General features: G+C 39.6%; 1 protein-coding gene across 1 annotated transcript; it reads left to right on the top strand.

The window, feature by feature from the left end:
- The first annotated feature begins 4164 nt into the window (after positions 1–4164).
- LOC149846014 (alpha-amylase-like) lies at positions 4165–7090 on the top strand. The gene is made up of 4 exons (XM_089990215.1): positions 4165–4269; positions 5419–5551; positions 5958–6751; positions 6836–7090. The coding sequence occupies exons 1-4, from the start codon at positions 4165–4167 to the stop codon at positions 7088–7090; spliced, it is 1287 nt and encodes a 428-aa protein (XP_089846341.1).
- The last annotated feature ends 7415 nt before the right edge of the window (positions 7091–14505 follow it).

Here is a 14505-nt window from a genome sequence, read left to right as displayed (position 1 = left end):
TATGCCCCGTGAAAGCCATCTCTAATCAGGATGATGTATGAACAGAGCCTTAGATAGTTTGTTCTTTTGTTTTATGCACCCAATGACTTCACTATGAAAGTGGCTATACTTATTGGCTTGGATCCCAACCAAGGAGAAGATACAACGAGCTTTGTTGTCTTCCTAATCTTACCCACTAGCTAGAAGTGGGGTAACAAAAGGCTCCACTCTCATCCTAGCAACTTCGAATTTTCTTGATTTGAAAAAATTCTTAGTGGGTTCCATCAAACAACACATGTTTACTCCAAAATTCCAAAATAAAGGAAGAGAAAACAGAAAAGAAAACATAATTCATCACACAAGAAGCAACATGGAGACATAACCAAAAGGACCCAATTTTTTTAACCTACGTAGAGTTTGAGAGGCATTTGAATTGTATCTAATATCAAAATTCATGTTGGCTCCCAATGTTAGAGGACAAGGAAAAGTTGACAAACTTTTCAACCTAAAATGAGAGTTAAAAAACTTATTTGCATCATTGTGTTAGGGTTAATTTGATGTATTGGGCTTGCTTGGGCACGTGCTTTCTTGTCCTATTCAGTCGTAGAGTTGGTGTTGAGTTTTTTTCACTCGAAGGAAATTGAAGTTTGAATGTTGAATGAGCTGCACCAAGGATGAGAAACAAGACAAGCCGCTCATGGCTCAGCTCATGTGTTATGGTCCGAAATTAAGAGAAAATGTTCAATTCATTGTTCCGAGATCCAATGGTCACCTCATCCAGTTAAGATGAGACTCAAGGAGGTGATGTCGCTGCTGACATAACTCATCTCTTAGAAGAAAAGTCAATGGATCAAGAAGACAATGTGGTCCATAGAAAGCGCCAACTTATAAGAGAGAGAAAGTCAATCTAGTAGGGCCATATAGGGCCAACTTGAAAGGTAAAGAAGAAAGGAAGCAAGGGGATGTCTCCTCCTCTTTTCCTACTTTCCAAAAGGTAAGGTGGGATGTCCCACCCTCCTTTCTACTTTCCACAGTTTTCCAAATGTTGGAAAGGGGTCCAACTCAAGTAGTATTTTCTATTTTTAGATTATGCTTTTGGTATGTTTTAGATCTAGTTGGGATCCGGTTGGGAAGGGATTCCAGTCCATCCAATTGATCCTTTTATTAGTCTATTTTTTACTGTAAGTTAGGACCCAATTTTGACAATTAAAAGGTGTATGCATTAAATGAGTTAGATTTATTTTTTGTATTAGGTATGTACCTAGACCTATACCAAACACTATAAATAGAGGCCTAAGGTCCTCTTGTTTAGTTTTATGCACTGAATAATGAATAGACAACTTATGAGTTATTTTTTTCTCTCTTCTTTTTCATCTCTTTCTCCAGACACCCCTTTCACTGTGCATCTTACACCTCTCTCCCCTTTGACAACCCTATCTCCCTAAAGTCCTCTCTCTTTCTCTTCTGTCTCATAAGCTCTGCCCTAAGCCATACTTGATGACCCAGCCCAAGGTAGCCCAGATTGTCCTGTAGTCAGGCTTATCTATGACGCAACCTAGTTCTCTTCAAAGGTCTCTGTGGTGAGGATCCTCAGTCATAGTTTTGTTGATTTCTCTCTTCCTCTTCACCCCTGGGTCACGTGAAAACCAAGCCTTCATTGGCTGGTTGGTCATCCCTTTCGAAGAGTTCAAGCTCTTCTGGCACCCAATGAGTGCGGCTCTATTTCCTGACAATCTGATTAGTGTTTTCTCATGGTCAATAAAGCATCAATGTTGCGGATCATTAGAGACATCTTTTCAACCTACTATAGACTTGTAAGTGATCTTCAACCTTAGTTAAGCATCTACCCATTTCTCAGAACTCGAAGACCGAAATTGCATCTTGCCGAGAACCCAACCTACCTGTTGGGCGGTGCCGACATCTTCGAACTGTAAAATGACTCATCCAACAGTCCAAACCTTATTCCACGTACTAAACCATTGTCACCTAACCTTGGAAAGTTTTGTTGAACCCCGATGACAACTCTTAGAACTGAATTCTTGAAAACGACCTTACCAATTAGGAAACCCCATGCAATTTTGATTGTTCGATATCACCAGCCCTTTTCGAAGCCAAATCTGATATCCCAAACATCGGAAACATGTATCAGCCCTCTACACATGTCTAAAGACATCCTAGGAACCTATAGAACAAGTACCCCAAGTTTTGGACCTATACTCATACTTGAATCTCTCACCGAACCCAATCTGAACTTACCCAACTAGCCAATTTGTCCAAAACCTACCGTACCTCTTACCCCATAAACCCCAAGAATCCCTCGCCTCCTATCCATCGAACCCACAAGGGTGCAGACCCCAAGGCTCATAACTCACAAGCCCATACCTAGATCCAGGTAGGTCCAATCTGCTTTTGTCCACGCGACTCCAGTTGAAGTATTGTTCGTTACACTCTGAGTCTACCAATCAGACCCAATTCCTATTTCATCTAGGGTGTGTTCATCACAATTCCAATTTTTCCGAAACGTGTAATATAAAGAGCTGGTTCAAACTCATAAAACAGGCTGTACTCGACTTGTATGAGCTAAGTAGTAAAAAATATCTTTTAGATGTATTTTACATTATATGTATATGTAGAAACATATTGAACTATTTGGTTTGCCAGAAATAGGCTTAGTGGTAAAATCATATTACTTTTGACTAGGAAACAATGCATTTTTTTTTGTAGTCCTATTTCTTTAGGTTTTAAAATAATGCATTTTTTCTGTAAACAAGTCAGCTTGAACTCGACTCATTTTTACTTGGGTTCCTTATGAGCTCAAACTCAGTTTAGTGCACCATAAGAATGAGCAACACTTCAAGTTCAACTCGTTTACGAGCCCTAATTGCAACCTAGTCCATGAATCGGTGCAAGTCATGTCGTGCGGCTTGTTTGCTCTTCAATGTGATAGGGTTGCAGGACTTAAGATAGCAGGAGACTTTTAAAGAAAAAAAAGAAGATAGCAGGAGAGGTGTGTATGGCCCCCACTCTCACATATCGGTTATATACAATATGACCATTACTGCTCTAAAGAATGATAAAAATAGCCATCAGGCTCTGAACCTACCAAAGCTGGTATATTTCCACAGTGGTAACTAGTACCACATGCAAACGGCAGCTTTCAGTTATTATTTTTCATGACATTTCTGCATGATCTCTTTAACGGGTTCGGACTTCAAAAGATGATCTCGCTCCAAGTAAAATGAAATAAATCCCGAAGTTTCTTAATTTACTAATAGTAGGATTTTGCTCTTCATGAACTGGGTCAGGTTTCTTCCGAGAAATTCAAGAGAGGAGTCAAACACACATGCTATGTGGAGGGCAAAGCTCACCAAGTCTTATTGAGTGAGTGAACAAATGTGCAAGGAGTCGACCCTCTTTACCGGGGTTATATCACAAGAAAATAACCCCAAAACTAAAATATCCCTAAAGAAAATGAAAAACAACTACAATAAATAAACTATATACAATATTATACATAGACAAATACAACAAAACCAACTATATTCCTAAGGCACGACTAACTGCTATTTTCACCGGGTTTTGTTTTGAAACCCTAGGTCGGTACAGCCAGATATGAATAACCATGCATGATTGATGAGTTCAATTTTTCAGAGCAACCACCAGTCTTTGACGCTCCAAGGGGGGTTGGCTTAGTGGGTCAAAGTTCGATTTTCATGGGCGTCGCCCCCTCTGCACAAGCCAATGCGTATCATAGGCCCTGAGGTCAGGGGGGTCCTAGCCTCAGAGTTTTACGCTGTTGGCACGACGACCGTAGTATAGTAGGCTGAGTCGGCACGACCAGGTCTTCGTGCCGGGTGTGGTTTCTTGGGTTATAAATTCAAAAAAAAACCAACAGCCTTTGACTGGGTTGGGACTTAAGGCCAACCCGATTCGAAGACCTTAACGAGACTAGAACCATTCCCCGTTTCCGTTACTTCGGTGGTCTGTCTTATTGAGCATAAAAAAGGGTGGAAGGCCTTAAACGTGGAAGGCCTCTTCCCACTCTTTTTGACTCAAGTATATCTGAATCCTTTCTTATCTACATTGTCCTTTTCTAACCTAGCATTAACTTCATTTTAGGCTATAAAAAACCCTGTGGAGAGCCAATGGAGAGCACCCAAAACCATTCAACAACCTTCCTCTCTAATGGCTCCCCACAACAGGAGACCCATGTTCGTTTCCCTCTTTCCTTTTCTCTTCCTCTTCGTTTCTCTCTTACTGCAGTCTTCCTATGCCCAGCTTCTCTTTCAGGTAAAACTCTTGAGGTTGCAGAAGGAGTTCTGCTAGCCTCATATATCCTTGATATATATTGTTTTTTCCTTATATGCAAAGAATGTCCAATATGTTTTGGAAAGCACCCATCCTCTACTTTTTCAGCCCCAACTTTTGCATGCTTTTGCAGCTTGGGTGGCAAAATTGATCCAAGATACTCGTCATGTTCTCACTTGTTAAAAAGCAAATTATAGGACCCAAAGGGGTTTGGTGTAGTGGGATGGGGCCTAGGCCATTAGACTGGCGGTCTAGGTTCAAATCCTGTGGGCGTCACCTCTTGCGCAAGCTGAATTGTTGCAACTCCCTTGAGGTAAGGAGTAAGCCCATGGAGTTTTAGGCTACCAGGATAGTGATCAAAAAGTACGGCAGGCAGAGCCAGTGCGGCTAGGTCTCTGATCTTGGGGCTGGTTTCTCCATGCAAATATCAAAAAAGCAAATTATAGTTTGTTTCTATAACCCTTCTTTTGTTCTTACCTCCTCCCAAGTGACGTCTCTCCTTACATTGATAGCGTCATAATCCCCATTGGGATCTCATTCTTGCAAGTTTTTTTGATCAAATTTGGCCTTGTAGATGGATTCGACGTGGTCAATTTAATAAGAACCGAACCTTGGATCATGTTTTTCTTTAAAAAAGAAATATGTAGCATTTTTACAGCCGTTGATCTTTTAAATAATCGTTAGAAAATCCTGCTATCAGTTCAGATTCTAGCAATTCAAATGCAGATATTTGCTAAATGAACTATATAGATCACATCTATGAGTCGGATTTGGTAGAAACAACTTGCAACAATATTAGATCCCAAGATAGGGTATGACGATAGGGATGACATTGGGTTGATGAGTAGAACCGGATTGGGAAACGTTGTCGTTTTGGTTAAGAAATGGAGCGTTTTTATCTTAAGAAGAAAAGGAACGCTTTTCTTATGTTTGCATATTCATCATCTATAAATAAGGAAGATTTGGATTTCTTATAATCTTTAAAGATACTAACGATTTTTTTCGTTTTTCTCACTTAAGAGTTTGGGTAGACAGCCAGGTACCCTGGCAGTGTTCTCTGCAGTTTGCATGAAATGATGCTTGTGCATGAAATTGCGATTGATGCATTCTCTATGTTCTGGATGATCTCAGGGGTTCAATTGGGAATCATCAAAGAACACGCAGGGATGGTATCGCGTTCTTAAAAACTTGGTGCCTCAGATAGCAGAGGCCGGTGTTACTCATGTGTGGCTTCCTCCCCCCTCGCAGTCGGTTTCTCCTGAAGGTAAACATAATAGGTCTCCTTTGAGATCCCACAAGAATCTCAGGAGATTTTGTTTTCACCCACTTACCCAGATAAACGGGATAAGCTGGGAAATTGCATTATGCTCTATAATAGAACATCTCACCTTCTCCTGTTCATTTGGATAAGTGGTTGCATCCAAACACCTAAGTGTGGCCACCCAGAAGTGCAATGCAATAATTTAGGGATACCATTTTATAAAAGGCTATCTGGCTGCTTCTTACTTGCATACATTCATTAGGTCAATGATTGATATAACTCATTTTGCCAATTGCATAAAGTAAGTAACACATATATAAAGATTCTCTTGTACGAAGCACGCACGGATGGATGCATGCATGTACACATACTGGAAATATATGCATAACGTAGTCTTTGAGTCGTGTAGGTTACATGCCGGGGAGATACTATGATCTAAATGCATCAAAGTATGGGACGGAGTCCGAACTGAAAGACCTTATAAGCGTGTTCCATGAATCAAACATCAAGTGCTTGGCGGATGTAGTCATCAACCACCGAACGGCGGCCAAGAAGGACGGCCGAGGAGTGTGGTGCATCTTCGAGGGTGGGAAGGGCGATGGCAGCCTCGACTGGGGCCCCTGGTCCATCTGCAAGGACGACACCCAGTACTCCGATGGCTCCGGCAACTATGACAGCGGAGACGCCTACATTCCGGCACCGGACATGGACCACCTGAACCAGAGGGTGCAGCAGGAGTTCACCGACTGGCTGAATTGGCTCAATACCGATGTCGGCTTTGACGGATGGCGACTCGACTTTGCAAGGGGATACTCAACAGACGTGACGAGAGGCTACATCGAGCGAGGCGAGCCAGAGTTTGTGGTGGGTGAGGTATGGACTTCGCTGGGCCCGGACCCAGTTCAAGGCCCGGAGGAACATCGGAGGGCGCTCGATAACTGGGTGAGGGGTGCGGGTGGAGTCGCGACGGCGTTCGATTTCACCACCAAAGGGGTGCTGCAGTCGGCTGTGCAAAATGAGCTGTGGCGTTTGAAGGACACGCAAGGGAAACCTTCCGGCTTGATTGGAATCTCTCCGGAGAAGGCTGTGACGTTTATAGATAACCATGACACAGGCTCCACTCAGAAGTCTTGGCCTTTCCCAGCAGACAAGGTCATGCAGGGCTATGCTTACATCCTTACACACCCTGGCATACCCTCCATTGTGAGTATGATATTTTGTATGATTATGTATTCATCAAATCCCTTTAATTAATTTTGTTTTTATTTTTGTGTTTTACTTTTGCAGTTCTATGATCACTATTTTGATTGGGGATTGGCGAAGGAGATCAAGACACTAACAAGTGTTCGGGCTAAGAATGGGATTGTGCCTGGAAGCACTTGCGAAATATTGGCCGCAGAAAACGATCTTTATGTGGCTAAGATTAACGAGAATGTCATTGCAAAGATAGGGTCTAGGTATAGTGTGGGAGACTTGATTCCATCTGGGTTTCAATTGGCTGCCTCTGGAAACGGTTATGCTGTATGGGAGAAGAATGCTTAGAGTGCAGAGTACTTCTAGAATATACTCATTCGATCAATGTTCATGCGCGCATTAATTTTTTACTTGTTTTCCAAGAGTTCCTTCTAAATTTCAATCATTTATATCATCGGCTTTGTGATGAAATTTCTGCACCGGTTAAATGCTTTTGGATCACCAAACCAAAACTAGCAACAACTATTCAAGCGTGAGCCCCATGCACAAACTAATCGCAAGCTTTCAACAATAACATAGATTGATTTTGCATAAACACGGTGTTACCTATGAATACTTTGTCCATGTCTATAACCCACTTGAGAATTGCAACCAAGTTTTGTTTATGCAAACAATTTAGTTACCAAGCAAGACCTGGGCTCATTTCTTTGCATCGTTTTTCATGAATAAACGATAATGTTTTCTGTTTGGGCAAAAAGACAACTGGATGTACATTTAATAAAGGTAGATAATATTCAGAAATTGCGTGACAAGGAGACACCCAAATGGAAACTTGATAAGAGTATAGAAAACATAAAAAGCAGAGAAAATCAGAGAAGCGGAAGATAGAAAAGTAGAGAGCATAACAGAATGAATTTAGCAGAGATCACAAATTGATGAGCAAAAGCAGAGAGCATAGCAGAATGAATTTAACAGAGTGATGGCACATTATAAGACGGATTTTCCATCTTTCTATTATTAACCCTGAGAAAGTTGAAGAAGCGTAACGGCTGTATTCAATGTCCCAACCCAAGTTCAAATTATTGAGCCCAACTGCAAATGCATCCCGACAGAAACGGCTTGTGGTTTTCTCCATCTTGCAACACCTAAGGCAACGTCAACAAACAAGTACTATAACATAAACAAGCTTGGCTAAACAAATCCAGATTCAAACCGGATCCTAAAGATTGAGATGCGCTCCCGAGTACTAGTGAGTGTGGACTGTGATGGAGTGTGAAGGTTCAGAGGATGCAAATGGGCAGACGGGGGAAGAGGAATGGATTCCCCCACCTGACCGGGGGAAACATGCCGCAACAGGTGAGGGCGGCATGGAACAAATCCATGATGTTCGGCCTTGGGCAAATGTGATCTCAAGAGGCCACCTACAGTCGCAGAACTCGACAGTGGAGGTGATGAAGGCAAACCAAGGAAACCCTCGCTCCCGAGTTCAAATTCCGACAAGTAGATACTCTCAGCTGCTGGAACCGATGGGGCTTACATGATCGTCGGATTTCCAGGAGGCTTGACGGATAAAAAGATGGACTACTGTTTCATGATTGAGGCCATGAAAGGGCCGTTGACAGGCATGAAAGGGATCACTTTCTCGACTTTCTGAGATGGCCTCTTCCTCATCTTGACGGGTTCGACAGCGGAAAGGGGCTTGGAGAGTCATCGGGTGCACTCTGGTAACAAATCCTTGGAAGCTTAGAATGTCGATCAATCTCAAGGTCCAGACCACTATTCAGATATGCAAACTGTTGACGATAGCCTTCCACTTTTCTCTCCTTGATTCACGGGATCCATTCTCATCATATCCAAAATGGTTACGGTAGAGTTTGCTTCTTGCGTTGAGACTGATGAGTCTAGAGTTCTTCCTATGCTGGTTACAATTTCTTTATATGTGTCAGTCGCAAGCAGAACTATTTCCTCCTGAGAATAGTTTTTTTCTCAAATATATCCCTAGTTATTATCTCCCTCTGAAGTTGTTCCTGCTGAAAGAATGAAGTATTTTCATTGAATTCTACATCCTTGGAGATAAAAAGACATTGTTCTTCTATATTATAACATTTATACTTCTTTTGAGAGGCAAAATACCCCAAGAAAACACATTTAGAAGCATGACTACTAAATTTATTCGATCCTTGTTTGGCTACAAATACAACACATCCAAAGGTTCACATGTGATTCAAATTGATTTTTTGTCCCTTTAGAATTTCAAGTGGAGAATGTTTTTTTCAAAATTCTGCTAGGCAGGCGATTGATGATATAGCAAGTAGTCAGAACAACATCACTCCAAAAAAAATTGGGAACATTCATTTGGAATAACAGGGCCCGAGTAACTTCAAGCATATGACAATTTTTCCTTTCGGCTACTTCATTTTGTTGAGGAGTACCAACATAGGTAAACTGATGGTCTATAACCTTTTGTTTTTCAAATTCGTCAAACTGAGTATTCTTATACTTAGTACCGTTGTCAGATCTTAGAATCTTGATTTTTGTGTCATATTGATTTTCCACCATAGAGATTTTTTTTTGAAATTTACCAAGGATTTCATCTTTTGACTTAAGCAAATAGATCCAAGTAGATTTTGAAAAATCGTCAATGAATGTGAGATAATACTTAAAACCAAAATAAGATGTCACAAAAGAAGAGCCCCATACGTCAGTATGAATCAAATCAAAAGGTTTTTCAGCAACATTATCTGATCTAGGAAAAGGAAGTCTACTCATTTGAGCATACCTACAAACATCACAAGAATGACAATCAAATTAAAAACCAAGAAACAAAGTGTTCAATATGTGGCTTGATGGATGGCCTAAGCGTTTATGCCATAGACATCCTTCATATTTTTCAGCAAGCAGGGCCCTATCAAGTCTTTCAAGCACATAAAGACCATTGGAACTTTTCCCTTCACCAATCATATTCTTCGTCACCCTGTCCTGAAATATCACATTATATGGTGAGAAGATGATATCACAATTTAGCTCATTGGTAATTTTTGAAACAGACAATAAGTTAGTTGACAAGCTTGGGACTACCATAACATCCAATTTCTTCACACAATCAAAAGGCTGAAATCTACTAATACCTTTTACTTCAACTTTTGTCCCATCTGCAATAACAACATGCTTGCTGCCATGAACCAGTTTGAGCCTGGATTTATCGGTTATGGTCGAACACATATGTTTGCTTGCCCCAGAATCAATGATCCAATTATTATCATAATCAACATAGTGAGCAGAAATGGTATCTGGATTTGATGGAGAGGATGTAGAGGCTGTCATAGCTACTTTATCAATCTTTTGACAAACGGTTTTAAAGAGCTCGGCAATATCCTTTAATTGAGTAGACAGATCATCTGAGCTTGCTTTATCATTCAGACTTAAAGTGGTATCCACATGACTGGATGGTATGGCTTCATGAGAACGTCGAGTTTAAGGAGTTCCCAGTTTTCCATGAAGATTCCATCATCTATCCCGGGTATGTCCACTTTTTTTACAAAAGGTACAAGACAACTTGTTTCTTGGTTTGTGGCCTGGCTATTCATAATTTTTTGTTGCACATGCTATAACATCAGTGAAAAAAGCTCTATCGAATGCTTCACGGAGAGACTTTTCTACATTCATCACTCGACGACGAGTTTCCTCTTTCATCATGATAGAACATATATTGTTAACCGATGGTAATTCGGTTGATAACAAAATCTAGCTTCGAACTTGATCAAATTCATTTTCGAGCCCAGCAAGCAATTGAAATGTTTTTTTCTTTTTCATGAAGTTTTTTGAATGAAATAATATCAGTGCAAGTAGAGGTATAAGACTTATATTCATCCCATAGACACTTCATTTTTCCAAAAAATTCAGAGAAACTTTGAGTATCTTTCTTGAGATTATGAATCTCGCAGGACAACTGATACATATGAGCAATATTATTTTGCTCGCTATACATTTCTTCAGCCGTGGTTCATATTTTTTAAGTGATGTTTAAAAATAGAAAACCTTCAACAATTCAAGTTTTCATCGAATTAAGAAGCCAAGACATATCAAGGTCATTGGCAGACCTCCAATCATGATATTTGGCATCATTTATACTCGATCTAATTATTTCTAAATTAATATATCTGAGCTTATTATATTGGGTATCACAATGTTAGTAGGACACACAAAGCCTACATCAGTCACATTTCTCGAGTTAAGGAGCCTTCCATATATATGGAGGCTAGAATTGATCCAATATGGGTTCAAGCTATGAATGAAGAGTTGCAAGCTCTTCATAAAAATAAAACTTGGGAAGTTGTTCTATTGCCACTTGGACAAAGGGTTGTCGGATGTCGCTGGGTATATAAGATAAAGCACAACAGCGATGGGATGATAGAGAGATACAAAGCCAGGTTGGTGGCAAAAGGGTATACTCAGACTCAAGGTCTCGATTATGATAAAACTTTCTTTAAGTAGATCTAACGTATATTTTCTTTGAGAAAAACACAAACCCTTTTTTGAATAGGCTATCTCAATGCTTAAGAAATAACACAGTCTACCCAAGTCTTTTATGTCAAAAGTGTCATGCAGAAGTCTTTTTATTTTTTGAATGCCTTCATTGTATGTACCTGTCAAGATAATATCATCCACATATACCAAAATAATAATCAAATGATTTCCTTCTCCTTTGACAAACATTGAATTGTAGCATTACTTCTGATGAATTTATGTTGTTCTAAAAAATTGCTCGATCAATAATGCCATGCTCTGGGAGATTGTTTTAGGCCATAAATGGACTTATGTAGTTTGCATACTATGTCAGTTTTTTCTTCTTCAAGATGTCCAGGAGGAAGTTTCATATACACTTCTTCCTTTAAGTCTCCATGCAAGAAAGCAATTTTAACATCTAATTGATAGAGAGGCCAGTTGTAATTACAAGCAACGGATAAAAGTATTCTGATAGTGTTTATTTTGGCAATGGGAAAATTGGGTGCAAGCCCGTTGAAACTCCGGTTGAAGGTGGACAAAAAATCATTATCTCTCCTGATGATGTAACAATTAATAAAGAAGGCTACCAGAGATTAGTTGGAAAACTAATCTACTTAACTATTACTAGACTGGATATTACATATGTTGTCAGCCTAGCAAGTCAATGTATGCATGCATCTGAGGAACAACATTGGAAAATTGTTAATCGGATATTGCATTATCTGAAAGGAACTACAGGTCAAGGTTTATGGTACAAAAAGAATGGTCATCATCAAATTCAGAGGTTCACAAATACAGACTGGGCAGAAAGTCCAGACAGAAGGCCTACCAAGAGATATTATGTATTTTTTGGTGGCAATATGGTAACTTAGAAAAGCAAAAAACAAGAGGTTGTATCCAGATCTAGCACAAATGCTGAGTACAGGGCCATGGCAACTACTGCCAGTGAAATAACATGGGCTAAAACTCTCCTAGCCAAAATGAAGATGTCAGTCAATCTACCTATCTCCATGTCCTGCGACAATCAAGCAACAATACATATTGCATCAAATTTAGTCTTTCATGAATGGACTAAGCATATCGAAATCGATTGTCATTTTGTACGTGAAAAGGTTCAAAGAGGAGAAATTTCTACTCCATATACTAAAAGTACCAAACAACTTGTTGATGGATTTACCAAAGGTATGAGTCGAGATCAACATCATGGTCTTCTCCACAAGTGGGGTTGTGTAAATATCTATGCCCCACTTGAGGGGGAGTGTTGACGATAGCCTTCCACTTCTCTCTCCTTGATTCACAGGATCCATTCTCATCATATCCAAAATGGTTATGGAAGCCATCTATGCATATCCAAAGCTTTTGGAAACTAGATATCGTGATATATCTTACCATTGTGATAATTTCCAAGATGGTTACATGCTATGTACTATAAAATGATGTACTCCTGGATGATTTGAATAATAAGAAAAAAGAGAGAGAGTGTTTATCATGGACGTAGGTCTAAATGAACGAACCACGTTATTCCTATTGTAGTGATTTGTCTTTGTTTTTTAGTGTTCTTTCTTCACACAAACGTCTACCGGATCTTTCTGCCGATTATGGTCGCTAGACTTCTTTTACGACATTGTGAAATCACTGGATGATGAACTATTTGAGACAAATTACTATATGAAAACTTGTGAGAGGATGCAGTATGATCTAAAAATTGAGGGCCTGTTGGATTTTTGGCCATCTCCTCTTATCGAAATTGCCATGAAAAATGGCCTAGGTGTTGTACATCTGCAAGGGGGGGGGGAACTGACCCACAAACCTCTATTGATGAATATACTTAGGGGTTTGAGAAAGAGATGGGCCTGCAAACTTATAACGGGGTTCTAAAAGACCACAATGTCGATGTTATTTTTATGCTAGAAACAAAGATCACATCAGAGGTTTTGCCCCTCATTCAAAAGGAATTCTCATATGTGTATGGGAATTTTGAAGCCATAGAAAATAGTAGAATAATATGTATATGGATCCCAAGGAGGGGTAGTTGTGGAGGTGTTGTTAATTATCGATTAGATCACGACAATCATATTTGAACAAGAGAATGATTTGGTTATGGCCTCAGAGGTGTATGGCTAGAATGGCGCAAATCAAACAAAGCAGTTGTGGGTGGTTCTCGATGATTGGAATACCACCAGAGCAATTGGGGAAAGGAAATGTTCATACATGGATCATTAAGACTCAAATTTATTCAATGAGATGATAAGCCAATGTGAGCTAACGGAAGTTGAACATGCATGTCCCCTGTTCACATGGCAGAATGGGCAACAAGGAGATCAATTTTGTGTGGGTTGCTTGGATAGGGCTTTGGTTAATGAGTGATGGGTTGATCAATTTCCTAACACAATGATATGTATGTTGCCCTGCATGAAATCAGATCATAATGGTCTATTGTTAAGCAGTCAACTCAGGTATCGAGTGGCCTCCTCATTCAATTTTTTTGATTCTAGACACCCAAAGAAGGTTGTCTTATGTTTAGACTAGTAGTAAAACTTGATGCAGTTAAAAAATGACAAGGAATAAAACAAAAAAATATAAGCTACATTCCAGAAAGAATGAAGGCCATTAGGGAGGAACTTAAGGCCAGTCAGTGGAAAATGGAAAGAGGAGACAAAAGAAAAATACAAAAAGAACTACATTTACATTATGAGCTCCAAATTCTGTCCCAAATAGAAGAAAATATGTGGAAATAAAAATCGAGGTGCACATAGCTTAAGATGGGAGATCATAATACAAGATTCTTCCATGCAATAATCAATAAAAACATCATGCAAAAAGAATGTATCTTTCATCATAAGAGAGGATGGTTCAGAAATCAAAAGAAAGGAAGTCATCAAGCAAGAAGCAAATTGCATAGTTTAAGAAACTATTTTCTATGGAAAGTATGCAAAAAGAGGAAGAATAGGAACAAGAAGAACCAAGAGTGACAAAGGAAGATAACCATAGTTTTTGAACTAGATCTCAAAAGTGCTGCGATGGGTTCTCAGGTTCTTTCTTTGAAAAGTACTGGGATATAGTGGGAGGTGACCTATGTAAAGCAGAGATGAACTTTAAAACTGAAAAGATGCTAAAAAGAATCAATCACACCAATATAGTTCTAATTTTAAAAGTAGAAAGGGCAAATAAATTCAACCAATTCATGCTTATAAGCTTATGCAACTTTGTGTACAAAGTAATCACCAAAATCATAGTCAATTTAATGAGAGAAACAT

The sequence above is a fragment of the Nuphar pumila genome, chromosome 2, assembly GCF_984573655.1.
Source record: "Nuphar pumila chromosome 2, dmNupPumi1.hap1.1, whole genome shotgun sequence".
Classification (NCBI taxonomy): domain Eukaryota; kingdom Viridiplantae; phylum Streptophyta; class Magnoliopsida; order Nymphaeales; family Nymphaeaceae; genus Nuphar; species Nuphar pumila.
The sequence above is the reverse complement of the archived record's forward strand: the minus strand, read 5'-3'. Positions and strand labels throughout refer to the sequence as shown.